Source organism: Amblyraja radiata, chromosome 34, assembly GCF_010909765.2.
Source record: "Amblyraja radiata isolate CabotCenter1 chromosome 34, sAmbRad1.1.pri, whole genome shotgun sequence".
Taxonomy (NCBI): domain Eukaryota; kingdom Metazoa; phylum Chordata; class Chondrichthyes; order Rajiformes; family Rajidae; genus Amblyraja; species Amblyraja radiata.
Genome location: NC_045989.1, coordinates 14,075,885 through 14,095,411, shown reverse-complemented (window position 1 = coordinate 14,095,411; position 19,527 = coordinate 14,075,885). Strand labels below are relative to the sequence as shown.

Here is a 19,527-nt window from a genome sequence, read left to right as displayed (position 1 = left end):
CTCTAACCCCCATATCTTCATTTTTTCCCCTCTAGTTTTATCTATCTCTGACATGGGGGGAAAAAGTTTCTCGTAGTCCACCCTATTGATACCCTTCATAATTTTATATACTTCAATAATCCCTCTCTTAATCTCCTCAGTTTACTTGAAAAAAAAGACATGGCCTCTCCAGTCTCGTTGCTAAAACACTCTATCCCAGGGAACATCCTCCATTATATCCTTTCTAGCTCTATCACATTCTTCCCACAGTGTGATGACATGAAGTGCATGCAACACTTCAACTAAGTTTGACCAAAGTTTTTATAAAATTGGAGCCTGACCTTCCTGCTTTTGTATTCAATACTTTGACAAATGGAAGCCGTTTTCCCCAAATGACTTTTTAAAAACACGTTATCTACCTGCACTGCCACTTTCATGGATCTATGGACTTGTACACCTTGGTCCTTCTGTTCCTTAATATTCCCTAGGATCCTACCATTCATGGTGTATATGTCTTTGCCTCATAGAAACATAGAAAATAGGTGCAGGAGTAGGCCATTCGACCCTTCGAGCCTGCACCGCCATTCAATATGATCATGGCTGATCATCCAACTCAGTATCCTGTACCTGCCTTCTCTCCATACCTCCTGATCCCTTTAGCCACAAGGGCCACATCTAACTCCCTCTTAAATATAGCCAATGAACTGGCCTCAACTACCTTCTGTGGCAGAGAATTCCAGAGATTCACCACTCTCTGTGTGAAAAATGTTTTTCTATTCTCGGTCTTAAAAGATTTCCCCCTTATCATTAATACTCCCAAACTGCATCACCTCAGATTTGTTGTCCATTTGCTAGTTCACCAACACATTGCTATCACCCTGTAACCTGTTGGACATTTGAAATAAAATCATACAGGAAAGACCCCATTAGGTTGAACATAGCAAATATAATTTCTCTATTTTAAAGGGTAAGGGAGACAGAATGAAGGAAAGTGCAGGGCGTATGGGATGGGCTATAAATGACCAGAGGCCTTTACACAACCGATCCCAATGCTCGTTGCCTTCAATCTGCAATTGTCTTCTATCTTTAACAGAAAGATTTAACTGTGTTGGACGACGTTTACCGAGTGTTCGCCATTGACGCTTTGGCCTCATCTCACCCGCTCTCGTCCAAAGAGGATGAGGTTAACACACCTGCAGAAATCAATGAGCTCTTTGATGCCATTACATACAGCAAGGTGAGTGTTTCGCTTCACACCCTGTTGTGATTCTGTCCATGACATTCTGACTGATGACTGGTTGGATTTCTTTGCAGGGCGCCGCTGTTCTGCGGATGTTGTCTAACTTCCTGACGGAGGATATCTTCGTGAATGGGCTGAGCGTGAGTCTCTATTGAAATTATTTTCTGATGGCAATTAATTTGAAATCTTTTCAGTTTTTGCAGTTCTCTGAATTCCTATACTTTTTTAAATTTTCCTACAGAGCTACCTTACTGAATTTTCATATGGGAACACGGTATACGCCGACCTCTTTGATCATCTTCAAAAGGTATCTTAAGCAAAATAAAATAAAACTGATAAGATTTTAATAATGTTGAAAATTGAAACACTGTTTACTACAAACATTCACTCCAGCTTGGAGTATCAAGTGCATGTGATAACAGTTCCTCTGTCGGGTGATATCCCTCCCTGTGTCACACCGATTCTGTTATCACTTGTTCAACTCAAGATTCTCATAATCAATTCTCTTTAAACTGGAGGCTCTTTGTTGTTGGTTTCAGGTTGGGATTCTAAAGCCCAATCATCTTTCCACTAAAATGTGTTCTCAGAATGAATATTGGGTTAGAAATTCACCTGACTAACACCTCCCCAAACAGCCAAGTGAGGGGGGGGGGGGCAGTGGATCTTGAGCAGGTACACTAGGCAGTAGCTGTGTATGCAGCTTGATTTGAGCTGTGAGGGAGGCAGAAAGTCAGGCACATGAACCTGTTGTGTTTCGATCTCTTTACATGATCATTGTCACGTCCAGAGGTGGACTGATGTGGGGTGAAGAGTATCAGTGCAGTTGAGCTGGAGTAGCCCTTTAAACAATGTAGAGCCTGCCCCTGGTAATGAGCAAGACTCTAGTTGGTTGTTTATAGGGGTTGAATCCACTGTTCTTTCCAGTAACAAGGTGCAGCGATGTGCAATGTCAGTAACATGCAGTCGAGGTTTGTCCCTTTCAGCATTGCTGCCTTTGGCATGTTCTGTGCTTGCGTCTCACGATGCTCCCTGGTCACTTCCCATGGCTCCAAAGGCAGCGGTAATCAACAGGCAGCAGAATCCAGGCCATTGCAGTGTCTGCAGAGACCGAGTGTCCTTTGTACTCATCCTACACGTCAGAGCAAGAATGGTAATGCTAAAGTGGGCTGCCTTAGCTCGGGTGAGAAGTTAAACTGTCCATGATTTAATCATTTCCCCAAATGGACCTGTTTGTTTTTTACCACCGTCCATGAATGAACTGGGAAAATGTAGGAGAGATTTGGCAGCTGGGAATTGGCCGGCCGCAGGGTTGATTTTGACTTTTCCATCTCGGATAAAGATTCTGACCGTCTACGCTATCTATGCCTCTCATAGCTTTCTGGAAGTTGCTGAGGGCACTGGATGCAGCAAAGACCAGGGGCTCGGGGAACACCCCAGCTGTAGTACTGGAGACCTGAGACAAGCCACACCTCTGGAGGGGTTCAAGTCCAGTTGGCAACAACATGGGAAATCACCGAGTGATCATCCCACCCTCAGTCAACACCCCGAGACAGAAGTAGTCGGTGTCAGAACTTTCCAATGACAATACACCTCTTTGCCTGCTGGTCCGTCCCAGGCCAAGTGAGGTGGGTGTTGTGGCTCTGACTGAAGTCAAAGGAAGGAAGCATTGTAACGGTAGGGGTCAGACCACCGTGTCCATGCTGGCCATTGATCACCCGTTCACATTAGTTCTATGCTATCCACTTCCTCATTCGCTCTCTACACACTAGGGGGCAATTTACAGAGGCCAATTCATCTAAAAACCTGCACATCCTTGGGATGTGGAAGGAAATTGGAGCACCCTGAAGAAACCCACGTGGTCAGAAGGGAGAACGTGCAAACTCCGTACAGACAGCACCAGAGGTCAGGATCGAACTTGGTCTCTGGCGCTGTGAGGCAACAACTCTGCCGCTGCACCGCTATGCCTTCCATGTCACAGAGAAAGGGTTCGAAACTATTACAGAAGATTTCATAGCAGGACAGTAAGGAAAATCCAAGGTAACTAGCCAAGTTGATCTGGCTTTGTGAAAGGAAAATGCTGTCTGATGAATTAGTTGGAGTTCTTTGAGGAATTTGGTGAAGCAATGTAAAATAGTTCCTGCTGATAAGAGACCAGGATTGCTGGGATTGACTTTTCATTTGGATCGTGGCGGGCCACTGATTTTAGGCCACTCATTAATTTCCTTCACTTCCAGGCTGCAGAGGGCAATGTCGCATTGCCAAACACAGTGCATGAAATTATGAGTCGATGGACACTGCAAATGGGGTTCCCAGTGGTTACCATTGACACGGTAAAAGGAACCGTCAGACAGAAACATTTCCTCCTTGATCCAAATTCAACCGTGACCCGTCCCTCAAGCTTCAAGTAAGTCTGCTCAATTAGGAGCTTGCAATATGAACTTTTATAAGTTTGGATCTGGACTGTAGAATTCCTAGTATATAAAAGATACCGTCTGATCCGCTGAAGTTCCCCAGGGTCCAGATGGGCCCCAATGGATGTGAAAACAACAAATTAATCAACTGTTCATGATAGGAAGGAGAAAGCAAACTGGAATTAACCACAGGCTGTCGCCCATCAGCAGAATGCTGGAACTTGCCAGGGGGGAGAGATAAGAGAGCACTTGGGAAAGAAGAGAATTGTTTGGCAGAGTCAACAGGGTTTTATAAAAAGCAGGTCTTGCTCAATAAAATTGTTTGAGTTTCTTAAGGGACTAATTCTAGATAACGAAGTATTGTAGATAGACTGTCCCGTCGTGAGCGGGTTCCGTTTTCAAAGACGTTATAAATCGGGTGTTGGTAAGCCAGTGACGGACTCACTCTGGAGTTTCAGACAATACCATACCAGTGGGTTTTCACAGTCAAAGAGCCGTGGGGAGAAGGCAGGAGAATGGGGTTAGGAGGGAGATTTAGATCAGCCATGATTGAATGGCAGAGTAGACTCAATGGACCGAATAGCCTAATTCTACTCCTATCACTTATGAACTTATGATGCAGTGCGTGTAGAACATCAGCAGTGAAGGAAGGTCTTTTTGAAGGACACAAGCAGGAAGAAGTGGAGCACTTTCAAATTGTCAACCTGATTGGCGGGATGGCACCAGGAATAGTCCCAGCATCTCAGATATTCATACTCCATGTTCCCTACTTAGATGAGGGACTAAACTGAAGCAAGAGGATGAAACAAAGGATGTTGATTGGGTGAAGTGAGAGGAAGGAAGGTGGTAATGGAGCACGATGTGGGAAGAATAGAAAGCTTAGCCAGAGTGGATAGTGGGAGAGTCTAGTACCATAGGGGACATACCAGAGGGTGGTGAATCTGTGGAATTCATTGCCACAGATGAAGTGAAGCATTTTACCACAGAATGATAGTGTTTGATGCTGTCATTACTAAAAACCAGTTGCTATTCTTCCAAAGTATTAACTAAATTAAATTCCACATTTGCTGTGGTGGGAGATAAACTGTAAGTGCGTTAGTCCAAATCTCTGGTAATCCAACCAGTGCATTCCTGGGCACAGGGATACCATCACTGGCCAGGAGGAGAGAAGTGGTGGAGGATATCTCTCAGACAATGCCTGACTGACTAATGCACACAAACCCTTTCCTTGCCTTTGTCTTTCAGCTATGTCTGGTTCGTGCCAATTAGGTGGATGAACCGAACCACGGAGCAGAACTTAACCTGGTTACTGAAAAGTGAAGGTAGGAACTCTGCAAGCTGGAGAAGTCCCCTCAGGGAGATGGTTCCAGTGGTGTAATTGGTGGAGATGTTGTTCCCAGGTGTCGGGGGGTGGGGGTGGGGTGAGTTGTTGGGGGTGGGGTGAGAAGTCGGGTAGGGGAGGGGTGTCGGAGGGTGGGAGAGTGGGGGAAGGGTGAGTTGGTGGGGGTGGGGCCAGGTGTCTCGGGGGTGGGAGGGGTAGTGGGGGTGGGGTGAGTTGTTGGGGGTGTCGGGGTGGGTGAGGTGTCGGGGGGGGGGTGAGGTGTCGGGGGGGGTGAATCTGGGATGTGTCAGGGGAGGAATGGGATGTCAAGGGAGTGTCAGGAGTGGGTTGAGGTAATGGGTGTGAAGTGTCAGAGGGGTGAGTTTAGGGTTGTACCAGCGGGTAAGGGGGTGGGGTGAGTCTGGGGTGGGGTACCAGGGGTGGGGTGGGTGCCAGTGGTACAGGGGAGTGAGTTGGGGGTGTTGGGGTGAGTCGGGGATGAGAGGTTGGTTCTGGGACTGAGAAGTTTCCTCCAGGTTTGGCCTCCATGGACAGATGTCCTGTGATGCCACTTTGTCAACTGGGAGAGATTAAGGATTGAGATTTGTCCAGGACACTGTTCCTCTTTGCCCTGACCCAGCAGGTTAGGCTGCCCCTGTGGAAACAGAAACAGAATTGATGTTCAGGTAGAAGACCCTTTCAGTGTCAAACTTTGATCAGACAAAAGAATCAGTGTTTTAATTCCTAATGTAGACACCATACAAGAGATGAGTTACACTGGGGACAACTGGATCTTGGCAAACCTTAACGTTGTGGGATATTACCGAGTGAATTACGATGAGAGGAACTGGAACAACCTTGTTAAACAGTTGAACAATGACCATGAGGTGAGCACCCACTTCATCCCCCTGCCTATAGTGTTGGTTAAGGAGCTGGCAGAAGAGTTCATGTTTTGTAATGGAATCAACATGTAGCCCCCTTCATTAATGTAAGAAACCACTGGTAATGTTACTGCAGGGATATTGAAGTGACTTTTGGCATTTTCTTGACCTTAAAAGACAATATTTCAAAGATATCTGGACAGTTACATGAATGGGAAAAAGTTTAAAAGGATAGGGGTCAATCACAGACAAATGGCGCTAGTGTAGACGAACATCTTGTTCAGCATGAATAGGTTGGGCTGAAGGGCCTGTTTCCGTGCTGTGTGGCCTATGACATTGACTGAGGGGTTGCTGGAGGCTGGCACTTACACAATATTTAAGAAGCATTTAGATGAGCATTTGAAACATTGCAGTGTAGAAGGCTTCAGGCCAAGTACTAGAAAATGCGAGATGAGTATTTGAGGCACAGTAAGGTCACAATGGGCAGAATGGGGAAATTCCCAATGGTATCATTCTGTGGCTCCGCAATGGAAGTTGTGAGGTGGGCCCCAGTCCTGACTGACAGAGGATGTTGGTGTGGGTGGGTGCTTTAGACACGTCTAAGGCTGTTGGGCTGCTCAGTGGGCGATGGCACTTGAAGATGGTCTCTCTGGCCTTGACCAAGTGTGGGGTCGTTGAGTGCACTACACCATGGCATTGATCTCAGGACCTTTGGCCCGGTGCCTCTCTTGATCTTTGAGGCAGTGACTGGAGGTTCTCTGATGGACAGAAGATACTGCAGGCCATTTGTACTTTCCACTCCTCTGTCATGGACTCGAGAACAGCTTCAGAAACTCTCTCAGTCTCCTGCTGCTGCCCAGCTATTCCAGCAAACTCTATAGTCTGACAACCACACACTGGACTCTGGGGCTTGCCAGTGGCCTTGACACGTTGTGGTCCAGAACTCAGTGTTTAGATTTTTGCATGGAGGGCATTACATTCCTGCATTCATGTGAAGTGTAACCAACATTTGCAGTTCCTTTTGTATTACATTGTAATTTAAAGCGCAGCCTCTTCTCTGGGGAATCAATACAGCTTTCAAAAGAGTGTGACATTTATTTTATAGGTTATACCGGTCATAAACAGAGGCCAGATAATTGCTGACTCCTTCAATCTCGCAAGGTAAGATGCTGCCAGGCTGATTACTTGATATCAGAACACAGGAAATACAATAATATGGCAAAAAAAAAAAAAAGCCAAATATTGCAGATCCAGTAAACAAGATGCGGGATATTTTTGTGAAATAAATTCTGAGAATGCAGGAAGCAGGGGAGTGTACAGAGCATGTGGAAGGCAGCCAGACCCGGACAATGCTTGGACAGGGACTGACAGTAGAGACAGTTCAGTCTCTCTGCCATCACTGAGTCAGGGGCTTCTTGTCTCAACAGAATATAACTGGACCAACCACATAAATAATCAGTGGCTTGGTGGCCTGCTTGATTGGCATCATCACCTATTATCTCTCTCCACCAGCAGACTCAGTTACAAAGTTACTCACCAAAGCTACTTCATTGCACCATCCAAACCCATGGCCTCTACCTCCACAAAGGATGTGCTCAGAAAAAGGCTGCCACTGCAGGTTCATGGTACAAACCACTTAGATTTGGAATTTGGATTTTGCTCATCACTGGGTCTAGGTTCTGCAACTCCCCCTCCTCCAGCTACTGTTGAGAATAGCTCCGCCAGTGGCCACAGTGGTCCAAGCACATTGTGAATCACGACCTTTTCAAAGGCAATTATTGCTGATTCTTGCCATGTGAATGGACAAAATAAATTGGACTTTTACTATCAATGGAATGCTATTCAACTGGCAGTGAATGTGCTCTTTATTCAGAGGTCATCAGCAATCATTGGTTTGGGAGATAATGTTTGGGTTGAATGAAAGTGATAAGATGTCCCACGATGATCTGAAGATCCCTGGATGGTGCATATTCCTGTGAAGATTGAAACTAATCATCACACTGATGTTAATTATGTTTGTGTAAAACTGTTACCAGGAGCAGGTCTCCGTAATGTAACCACTGGCAAACCCATGTAGTCTTTTTTTAAATTCTTCTCTGGCTCAACCCCCTCCCATCTTCACAAACTCTGTTTCTCATGCCCAGTGTCCTTTCAATCCATATTTCTCTTCCAGCTGCTGGCTTCAACTCTGGAGGTCTGAGCCTAAATCCTTCAACTTGTTGACTGATCTTCACTGTCTTTCTAGCCCAGCTCAGCGATCAAGCCTTTAATTATTCCTCCAGACCCTGCTTCCCTGACCTCGCATCTGTCTTTTGGTGGATTCTCCAAAACTTCCTGGAAGATTTTGTACCTTAAAGATACCATTTAAATGCAGGCCTCCCTTTCACTATGTGACTAGGTGATTGTGTTTTGTCAGCCCTTCCCAGTCTCCCAGTAAAGAATCACTAGTTTCTACATCAGAAGAACTTGGCTAAGTTTGGTACACATCTTTGGTCACTGCAGGGGGGGGGGGGGGGGGGGGGAGCTGGCCAAAGACTGTGTTATGTTTAGAAGGCACTTGTTTCCAAACGTAATGGACTAAATGCTCTTTGCCAATTCTAGAGCTCAGTACCGTACTACCACAGCAGCACTGAATACAACCAGTTACCTGCACAAGGAGCGAAAATATATTCCCTGGCAGGCAGCGCTGGATAACCTGGCTTACATTAGGATCATGTTTGACCGCAGTGAGGTTTTTGGAAACATGAAGGTAAGGAATAATGAAAATTCATTTAGTGAGTTCAAACATTACATTTTGAGGACTGGCCAAATAAGAGACATAAAAGAGGACTGGCCAAATGTTGTGCCTTCCACCACAGTGATGAATGCTGTGGTGGATGTTTGTGTTAAATTTTTATTGTGTTCTTGTGTGTTCTTTATCATTGTACCGCTGCTGGCAAATTCATTTCACTTGCACTTTATGTGCAAGTGACGAATAAAACTGATTGTATTGTAACAGAGCTGTGTGGCAGTAATCTCCAGTAAATTAAATACGGGCGCATCTGTCCCTTTTACCATTATATGAAAATGGACACACTAACATCACCTGCCCTTGTGGTGGACTTATTGCATCCCACCCATGCCAACCTCATCGGTAGATTTGTTTGACCAACTGCCCCCGTCCCTCACCTAGGTGATCCTGTCCCTCACCTGGTGAAACCCCCTTCCTCCTCTCCCTCCCCCCCCCACCCCCCTCCATTGCCCCATCTTCCCCAAGCCCCCAGGCCTCACCTGAAGACTTTAGTCGCACTCCTTGTCTGCAGCTCAAGGGTGCAGTAGGCCAATTGATGAAAACTAGAGAACAGCTGAAGAACCTCGGAAGGAACTCTGGTAGCATCTGTGGAGCAAAATGGTCAGGTGATGTTTTGGTTTGGAATCCTTTGTGTGGACCATGTTCCGGTCTAGTCTAGATGAAGGGTCCAAACCTGAAATGTCAACTGTCCATTTCCCTTCCCAGAAGCTGCCTGAACTGCTGAGTTCCTCCAACTGTTCTCTTGCTTCACTGCAAATTCCACCATCTTCAGTCTCTTGTGCCACCAATGAAAACCAAGCTTGGCTAATTAATGTTGATTACATAACTAAGAATTCATGTCTTCCTCATCAGTAGGAAGTCAAATTAGAGAGACATTGGTTGATCTCTGAGGTTGATCTTCTCATTTCCTTCTTTTGGAGCCCAGTGAATGTGGTTTGTCTAGTGTCCGGGAACTTTTGTTCTGTTGGTGAATATCCCGCAAGTAAACAGAGGGTCTGTGGTTTGTGAGAAATGGTTCATGAGGTGGAGACTGGCTTCATCTAATTTGTAATGGCTGTGGAAGGAGCTGCCATCTCTAAGGTGAGAAGCATATTTTGTGACTGACACTGTTTTTTTATTATATACAGAAATACATGCTTCAGCAGGTGTCCCCATTGTACGACTACTTTGCAAATAATACTGGAAACTGGACAACACCTTCTGAAGGCCACATGAATCAGTGAGTATCTGCAGTTCTGGTGATTTAAGGACAGTGTATTTGCCTTGGAGGCAGTGCAGAGACTGTTCACTATTTGATTCCGGAAAAAGAGGGACTATAGTTTAAGGAAAATATCCCTGTGGTCTAGGAATTTAACAAAGAGGCATGATCTCATTGAAAGGTTGAGGCATAGAAAGGCTGTTCCCTGGCATGGGAAGCCAGGGAACGATTGCATAGGCTAAGCCTCTGTTCCCTAGTGTTTAGAATACAATTGTCCTTTTAGAGATATGGAACATTTTTGGAGGCCAAGCCAGATATTACTTGCAAATTTTTTAGTATTGTAGTCTTCTGGTGCTGATTCTCGAAAAAAAACAGTTCTCTGGATTGCCACCACCCTATGGCCTAATTTTTATGTTAACATTATCCCTGATCCCACGTTAATCATTCATACTTTTCCCAGGATCACTCTTTCCAATTGAAATAACTTTCAGTTGAACGATATGAAAAATTAGCTGTTTCTATAACCTGCTGCTGACCTATCCTCATTGACCCAATCCACTCCAGGTCACTCCACCTTCATATCTTTGTAACTACCCTTATTTAGCTGAAAACGCTAAATAAGGGCGTTCATCCTCAAACTACCTCTGAAATTCTACCATATTGTGATCACGGCCCGCGATATCCTTAATATGAAGAGAAGAGCACATTGGAATTCCAATGAATAGCATTGTGTCAGACTGCGGTTACTTTACGATTCACAGTGCTGCAGTTACTCCTCGAATGAATGAATGAATACGCTTATTGGCAAAGTATGTACACAATTTGCCTTGGTGCTCTGCTCGCAAGTGAAAGTGAACCCCTTCTTACTCTTTTCAGGTACAATGAGATTGTTGCCATGAGTGTGGCCTGTAGTTATGAGCACCAGGGCTGTCAGAACAAAGCACGGGAGCTTTTCAAGCAATGGATGAGCAACAGCAGCAATAACCCGTAAGTATTTTGGATGAAAAGGAAATGTGTATGGAGACCAATAACTTGTAATAATGGGATGTTGGAAATCTATATTACGTTTTATTTTGAAAATAAAATGGTAATGAGGCCTAAAACTGCTCTTTTTGTTGTTCTGGTGTTAAAATTGCATTTCCTCTCCCAATACTTATTTCTGCAATGAGCAAGGACTATAATTGGGAGATTTCCAGAGCAGTGTGGTCAGATTGCCTGTGCAACAACGTACCAATGCTTATTGTGGTTTCAGTGCAGCATTCCATTGTGTTGTAAGTCCCTGCAGTTCTCAGCAGGTGAAATCTCTTCAAGCCAGGTGGCACTCTTCCATTCACAGGGAAGTGTTGCCACTGAATTGAATGGATACAGCCAGGATTGGAGTTTCCCAGAGATTTGGAACACCTGGATGGTTATTGAAGAATAGTATCCACAGGACTAGGTTGTTTATGCACGAGAGTGCACGGGGATTCCCCAGGGCTGCAGACAGTACTGTAGGTTGAAGGTTGTCCAGGAGATGTCCAGGGATATCCTGCACCAGTGGAAATCTACCATGTTGGTTGAGCCCTGTGCCCATTCTACCAGCTGCAATGGGCTGAAGGATAATGAGCTAAAGTCCCCTCTCCTTGACTATGGAGTTTGGTTGACCTGACTCGTGCAACAGTGAGTGGTCAACTGAGAAGGGGCAGAGATCATCTGCAGTAGCCTCGAATTACTCCCAAGCTAAGGAGTGATCCTGACTGGCATAGATTGAGCACTTGTAGAACTCAAATGCTGAAAAGTTGCTTTCTTCAGGTTAGCTGACTGTCAACAGCACAGTGATATCTACTTCAGAGTTGTGTGAATTACTATCTTGCTCCACTTGATAAATATCATGTATTCTCTTCTCTGCTGATTTTGTGATATTATTTCTGATTAAAAGGATCCCACTGAACCTGAAGTCGACAGTTTACTGCAATGCAATAGCATTAGGGGGAGAAGAGCAGTGGACCTTTGCATGGAAAATGTTCAAGGAAGCCACAATTGCCACGGAGTCGGATAAGCTGCGATATGCTCTGGCCTGCACCAAAACAACATGGCTGCTGAATCGGTGAGAGGATCAGGCAGCAATTTGCTACCCCGATATGGCTACTCACAGGCTGACAACTGTGGACGCTTGTTCACCAAAGGCAGGGGCTGTCATGGTCCACGGTTCTGAAGCAAAATAAAGAAAGCCCAGTGGCACGGTGGTGCAGCGCTAGAGCTGCTGTCTTACAGCACCAGAGACGGTTAGATCCTGACGACAGGTGCTGTCTGCAACGGAGTTTGTACATTCTCCCTGCGACCGCGTGGGTTGTCTCTGGAATCTCCGGTTTCTTCCCACACTCCAAAGACGTATAGGTTTGCAGGTTAATTGGCTTTGGTCAAATTGTAAATTGTCCCGAGCGTGTGTTGGAAAGTGTTAAGTGTGTGGGGATCGCTGGTCATCGCGGACTTGGTGGGCTGAATGTCCAGTTTCAAGATTCAATAAAGTTTACTGTCATGTGTCCCAGATAGGATAATGAAATTCTTGCTTTGCTTCCCCACTGTATCTCTAAACTAAACTAATCGAAACTATTGTAGGACTCTCACTCTGAAAGCCTGCAGCTCGAAATGTCTCTGCCCCATTCCCAGAACAGGTGTAAACGCAGCCACTGAGTTTGGAACACTGGCAAGCATACTCAAGACTCTGGAAATCCAGGAATTTTTACTGATTAAGAAGTTATCTCAGAACCAACTCATTAGCCCCTTCCCCCACATTTCCCCGTGATCGGTTTTTGCTTTCCTGCTCATCAACTCCACCCTGATTCTCCTGCCATCCACCTACATGAAGGGTAACTAGGGGTAAACTACAGCACCCAGAGGAAACTCTCAGGGCCATGTGGAGAACGTGCAAATGCCACGCAGTCAGAAGCTGTAGTGGGGATTGAACCTGGGTCTGGGAACTCTGGAGTAGCAATGTATACTGTGTGCCACCCAGGAAGGACCTGCTATGAAGCTTGCACTCACTCCCGTTTGCACCCAGCTGTAATAATAAAGTCCCACACTACCACAGCAACATGGCAGGAGAGAAGTGATTAGTTCTCCCAATTTTTGGTGGTCTTTTCCCTCCTCATCACCAACCACCAACTCCACTGCCAGTGGTCCCCACCCCCACCACTGCACTTCCCCAATGTAGGCTTACTCCCCTGTCCTCTGACACAGTCCTCACCCCCTTGCCGCACAAGATTATCCGTCTGCTGCATTGGCACCATGCCCTCTGCCACTCACCCCCCTCCACCTCCATTTTAATGGATTAACTGCTCTGATTCTGGGGGTAGGAAAGGCTCCCTGGTGTTGGGCAGTGAGGTGAATCTCCAGTGGGCAAATTCCATCTTGCCCCCATCCCAAGCTGAGGGAAGGCATCTCTCTCTCTCTCTCTCCCCACAGGGCTTGGCACTCTCTTCCACCCCTTGGTGGTGGAAGGGAACGCTTTGCATGGATTTGAGTATAGGAGCAGGGAGGTTCTACTGCAGTTGTGCAGGGTCTTGGTGAGACCACACCTGGAGTATTGCGTACAGTTTTGGTCTCCTAATCTGAGGAAAGACATTCTTGCCATAGAGGGAGTGCAGAGAAGGTTCACCAGACTGATTCCTGGGATGGCAGGACTTTCATATGAAGAAAGACTGGATAGACTTGGCTTGTACTCGCTAGAATTTAGAAGATTGAGGGGGGATCTTATAGAAACTTACAAAATTCTTAAGGGGTTGGACATGCTAGATGCAGGAAGATTATTCCCGATGTTGGGGAAGTCCAGACCTAGGGGTCACAGTTTAAAGATAAGAGGGAAGTCTTTTAGGACCGTGATGAGAAAATCATTTTTTTACACAGAGAGTGGCGAATCTGTGGAATTCTCTGCCACAGAAGGTAGTTGACGCCAGTTCATTGGCTATATTTAAGAGGGAGTTAGATGTGGCCCTTGTGGCTAAAGGGATCAGGGGGTATGGAGAGAAGGCAGGGATGGGATACCGAGTTGGATGATCAGCCATGATCATATTGAACGGTGGTGCAGGCTTGAAGGGCCGAATGGCCTACTCCTGCACCTATTTTCTATGTTTACCCTCCCCTATCCTATTACTGGGGGATCTCTATGACAAGCTATCCCAATGATCAGGAGGGAATCTCTCCCTTCTAGCACCCTACTACTGGAGGTGGAGGGAGAAATGGAGGTGAAATTCTCACTTTGCGTAATTGCCTCCAGTATGTTTGTATGTATTTATTTATTTATTTGCTCCCATCAAGCTACCTTGAATATACGTTGGATCCGAACATGATCAGGAAGCAGGATGCCACCTCCACCATTTCCACCATTGCTCGTAACGTGGTTGGCCAGTCCTTGGCATGGGACTTTATAAGAGCAAAGTGGTCATTCATCTTTCAGGAGTGAGTACCTGAATATTGTGAGCGGGAGTGCGGCACAATTTGGGATTGTATCTCTGGGGAGTTGCAGGGCACAGTGGCTTGGGTGGTTGCGTTCTCCATGCACCCAGGGATTAATGGCCTGTGTTTCTTTGTTCAGGTATGGTGGAGGCTCCTTTTCATTCTCTTCGCTGATATCCAGTGTGACAGAAAGATTTTCAACAGAGTTTGAGCTCAATCAGGTTGGTGCTTCTTTTTTACCTTGTCGTGTTCCAGTCCATTTCTACCTCTCCCTAGGTACAAGTTCATTTGAATGCAGGACACTGAAGCAGGTGCAAACCATTCAGCCTGCATGCTTGCCGCATGACTGCAGTCCACTGCTGAACCTTATTTCAGCGCCACATTCCTGCACTGAAGCAAAACATGCTGGAAACAGCAACATCTCGGGCAGCATTTACGGTGAAACAGTCAACATTTCCAGTCAAGGACCCTTCATGAGGACTGGAAAAGTGTGTTTTGTTGCAGAGAGGAGTGTGAGAGAGAACACAGTTGGCAAGATGATAATAAATGTAAAGACCAGATAATCACCTGGAAATAGAAAGATAATTACATCTGGGTTGGGAGAGCGAGAGGGGCAGAAACATATCAGAGAGATCTCACCATCGACGGCACCACTGTCTCCCCATCTCCCCAGGCCCGCAACCTTGGCGTGATCTTTGATTCCACCCTCTCCCTTGAGCCTCACATCCGCCATGGCATTAAAACCTCCTTCTTTCACCTCCGCAACATCGCCAAAATCAGACCCTCTCTCACACCTCCCGCTGCTGAAAGACTCATCCATGCCTTCATCTCCTCCCGACTGGACTACTGCAACTCACTTCTCCTTGGCATCAGCTCCACCTACATTAACCGACTCCAACTGGTCCAGAACGCAGCTGCCCGACTCATCATAGAAACATAGAAACATAGAAAGTAGGTGCGAGAGTAGACCACCAGGTCCGTCGAGCCCGCACCGCCATTCGCTCATGGCTGAACACTAAACAGACACACTTACCCACAAACAGTAGACACAAGACACAGAACACAAGACACTACCCTCCCCTTTATACCGCTATCACCCCTCTCCACCCCAAAAACCTCGTGATCTCCTGGGGGAGGCAAAAAACCGGATAAAAACCCAGGTCCAATTCGGGAAAAAAATCCGGGAAATTCCTCTCCGACCCCAATCTAGGCGATCGACACTTGTCCAGGAGATCACTCAGGTCTTACTATACTAACCATACCTAGGTCCATATCCCTGCCCTCTCCCCGTAGCCCCTTATCCCCTTGGCAGCTAAAAAACCATCTATTTTAGTCTTAAATATATTTAAAGTTTCTGCTTCCACTGCTCCCTGGGGCAGTGAATTCCATAAATTAACCACCCTCTGGGTGAAGAAGTTCTTCCTCATCTCAGTTTTAAAAGAGCCCCCCCTTATTCTGCAACTATGTCCCCTAGTTCTAGTTTCCCCGATCATTGGGAACATCCTCGGTGCATCCACCCGATCAAGGCCCCTCACGATCTTATATGTTTCAATGAGATCGCCTCTCATTCTTCTAAACTCCAAAGAGTAGAGTTCCAGCCTACTTAACCTTTCCTCATATGTCAATCCCCTCATTGCAGGAATTAATCTTGTAAACCTTCGCTGCACTGCCTCCAGGGCTAGTACATCCTTTCTTAAGTATGGACCCCAGAACTGTACACAGTATTCCAAATGTGGTCTCACTAATACTGTGTACAGCTGCAGCAAGACCTCTGTGTTTTTATACTCAATCCCCCTAGCAATAAAGGCCAAAACTCCATTGGCCTTCCTGATTGCTTGCTGCACCTGCATACTAACTTTTAGTGATTCATGTACTAATACCCCTAGATCCCTTTGCGTTGCATTACAACGCAGCTCCTCCTCATTTAGAAAATAACTTGCCCTATCATTTTTTTTCCCAAAGTGAATGACTTCACATTTATTAGTATTAAACTTCATCTGCCAAGTTGTTGCCCACTCACCTAGCTTATCTATATCCTTTTGCAGACTCTTCCTATCCTCCTCATCCCCTACTTTTCCTCCCATTTTTGTATCGTCCGCAAATTTTGATATATTACACTTGGTTCCCTCCTCCAAATCATTTATATAAATTGTGAACAACTGGGGTCCCAGCACCGACCCTTGCGGAACCCCGCTAGTTACCGGTTGCCATCCCGAGTATGAACCATTTATCCCCACTCTCTGCTTCCTATTTGTTAGCCAATCCTCTACCCATGCTAATATATTACCCCCAATTCCATAATTTTTTATTTTTAGCAATAGTCTCTTATGTGGCACCTTGTCAAAAGCCTTTTGGAAGTCCAAGTATACCACATCCACCGGTTCCCCTTTATCCACCCGGGTTGTTACTTCCTCAAAGAATTCGAGCAAATTCGTTAAACAGGACTTCCCCTTCACAAAACCATGCTGGTTCTGTCCGATGAAGTCATGTTTATCCAAGTGCCCCGTTAGTGTTTCTTTAATAATTGTCTCTAACATTTTACCCACCACCGATGTTAGACTAACTGGTCTATAGTTACCCGCTTTCTGTTTACTTCCTTTTTTAAATATAGGTGTTACATTGGCCATTTTCCAATCCACTAGAACCGTTCCTGCCTCCAGGGAGTTTTGGAAAATTATCACCAATGCATCCACAATCCCCACCGCTATCTCCCTCAAGACCCTTGGATGTAATCCATCAGGCCCAGGGGATTTATCCTCCTTCAGTCTCATTAATTTCCCTAATACCACCTCCTTGGTGATCTTAATAGTATTTAGCTCCTCCATTCCTACCGCCCCCTGTTTATCCAACGTTGGAATATTTTTTGTGTCTTCTATGGTGAAGACTGATACAAAATACTCGTTTAATGCCTTTGCCATTTCCATGTTCCCCACCAACAACTCTCCAGTCTCACCCTCCAATGGACCAACGTTCACCTTAGCCACCCTTTTTCTTTTTATATAGCTATAAAAACTCTTACTATTAGTTTTTATGTTGTTTGCTAAATTCCTTTCATAGTCTATTTTCCCCGTCTTAATTAATCTCTTAGTTATTTTTTGCTGACCTTTAAATGCTTCCCAATCCTCTACCCTCCCACTATCTCTGGCTACCTTATATGCCCTTGCCTTCAGCCGAATACTATCCTTTATAGTTTTACTGAGCCATGGCTGACTGTTCTTACCCTTACCCCTTTTTTTCTTCATAGGAATAAATTTTTCTTGAAGGTTATACAGTAGACCCTTAAACGTACACCACTGCTCATGTACCGTCTTATTCTTGAGTCTGCTATCCCAGTCAACTTTGATCAGCTCAGTCCTCATACCTTCATAATCCCCCTTATTTAGACTAAGCACCCTAGCCTGAGTTTCAACCTGCTCCCCTTCTATTTGAATATGGAATTCGACCATATTGTGGTCACTTGTTCCCAACGAGTCCCTAACTATGACATTTTTAATTAATCCTGCTTCATTACACAGGACCAGATCCAAGATTGCCTCCCCCCTTGTCGGTTCTGTGACATACTGTTCTAGGAACCCGTCTCTAATACATTCTATAAATTCTTCCTCTAGTCTACCCTGCCCAGTTTGGTTTGCCCAATTAATATGAAAATTGAAGTCCCCCATGATTACAGCAGTTCCCTTTTTACATGCGTCAACTATTTGCAGATTTATGTTCTGACTAACAGCGTCACAGCTATTTGGAGGTCTATAAATTACACCCACTAGTGTTTTTTTTCCCCTTGTTATTCTCTATCTGTACCCAAGCTGTTTCACTATCCTGATCCTTCAACGCAATATCCTTCCTCTCTATTGCCGTTATTCCCTCCCTTATTAAAAGGGCCACCCCTCCTCCCTTTCTTTCCTGTCTATCTTTCCTAATTGTCGAGTACCCCTCTATATTTAACTCCCAGTCCTGATCCCCTTGCAGCCATGTCTCCGTAATGGCCACGATATCATAACTATATATACTTAATTGCACCGTTAATTCATTTATCTTATTACGAATACTCCGTGCATTTAGATAAAGCACTTTCAGATGATTTTTACTACCCTTCCTTTACGTTTTTGCCCCTTTTACATCTAGAGCTTTATCTTCACCCATTCTGTCTCCTGTCACATTTTGACTTTCCGCTTCCCCACTGATACCCTGCTCTATTTCCTCTACCCCTGCTGTTATTACCCCCCTTGATACCTCCCCCCCGCTACTTAGTTTAAAGACCTCTCTACTGCCCTAGTTATATGATTTGCCAGGACCCCAGTCCCAGCACCGTTCAGGTGAAGTCCGTCCTTACAGAACAGATCCCCCCTGTCCCAGTACTGGTGCCAGTGGCCCAAGAAACCAAACCCATTATTCCCACACCAGTCTTTGAGCCACGCATTCACCCACACCAAATCCTGGCATCACATCACTCCAGTCCTCAAACAACTTCACTGGCTTCCCATCTCCCACCGGATCACCTACAAAATCCTGGTCCTCACCTACAAAGCCCTCCATCATCTGGGCCCCCCCCCCCCATATCTCACTGACCTCCTCTCCCCCTACCAACCCTCACGGTCCCTCAGATCCACATCAGCTGGTCTCCTCTCCATCCACAAATCCAACCTCCGCAGTTTTGGGGACAGAGCCTTCTCCAGGGCAGCTCCCAGGCTCTGGAACTCCCTCTCCCAACTGATCCGCAATTCCGTGTCCCTCACCATCTTCCAGTCCCGCCTCAAGACCCATCTCTTCACCTCTGCCTATCCTTAGCCCCACGTCCCCCTCCCTTTTCATCTGTGCTTGAATTGCCTCATATTGTGTTTTGAATTGAATTCTGTCTTTAATTTGTGTACTAGTTATGTCTCTACTATTTATTTCATTACACTTACATGTTTTTCCTCTACTTGCTAAATTTTTGTACGGTGTCCTTGAGACTCTTGAAAGGCGCCCATAAATAAAATTTATTATTATTATTATAGAAGGGACCAGAGAGAGAGAGAGAGAGTGGCAGAGACGGGCAGGGAGAACACGGGGTTACTTGAAATTATGAAATTTAATATTGTCCTGAGAGCTGACACAAGCACAAACAGAAGATGAGTTCCCGTCATTCAAGTTTACGCTGAGCACAGAGATCAGGGTGGGAGAGGGCTGGAGAATTAAAGTGATGGGAATTCGGAAGCTTGGGTTGACAATATTTCTCAAGTTTACCAATCGTGCTAATTGTTAGAGATTAAAGTTTGCTCGGGAAATAATACTG

The 19,527-nt window shown here is 45.6% G+C and overlaps 1 protein-coding gene across 1 annotated transcript in view; it reads left to right on the top strand.

The window, feature by feature from the left end:
- The window catches only part of LOC116991440 (alanyl aminopeptidase, membrane), a 46,009-nt gene that overhangs the window by 24,818 nt on the left and 1,664 nt on the right, over window positions 1-19,527 (top strand). The window contains exons 7-19 of the mRNA XM_033050062.1: window positions 1,073-1,216; window positions 1,294-1,359; window positions 1,461-1,526; window positions 3,454-3,623; window positions 4,876-4,952; window positions 5,705-5,838; window positions 6,938-6,993; window positions 8,434-8,581; window positions 9,751-9,842; window positions 10,698-10,808; window positions 11,740-11,907; window positions 14,118-14,258; window positions 14,395-14,476. Of these exons, the coding sequence (XP_032905953.1) occupies window positions 1,073-1,216; window positions 1,294-1,359; window positions 1,461-1,526; window positions 3,454-3,623; window positions 4,876-4,952; window positions 5,705-5,838; window positions 6,938-6,993; window positions 8,434-8,581; window positions 9,751-9,842; window positions 10,698-10,808; window positions 11,740-11,907; window positions 14,118-14,258; window positions 14,395-14,476 (1,455 nt within the window). The remainder of the gene's footprint in view (window positions 1-1,072; window positions 1,217-1,293; window positions 1,360-1,460; window positions 1,527-3,453; window positions 3,624-4,875; window positions 4,953-5,704; window positions 5,839-6,937; window positions 6,994-8,433; window positions 8,582-9,750; window positions 9,843-10,697; window positions 10,809-11,739; window positions 11,908-14,117; window positions 14,259-14,394; window positions 14,477-19,527) is intronic.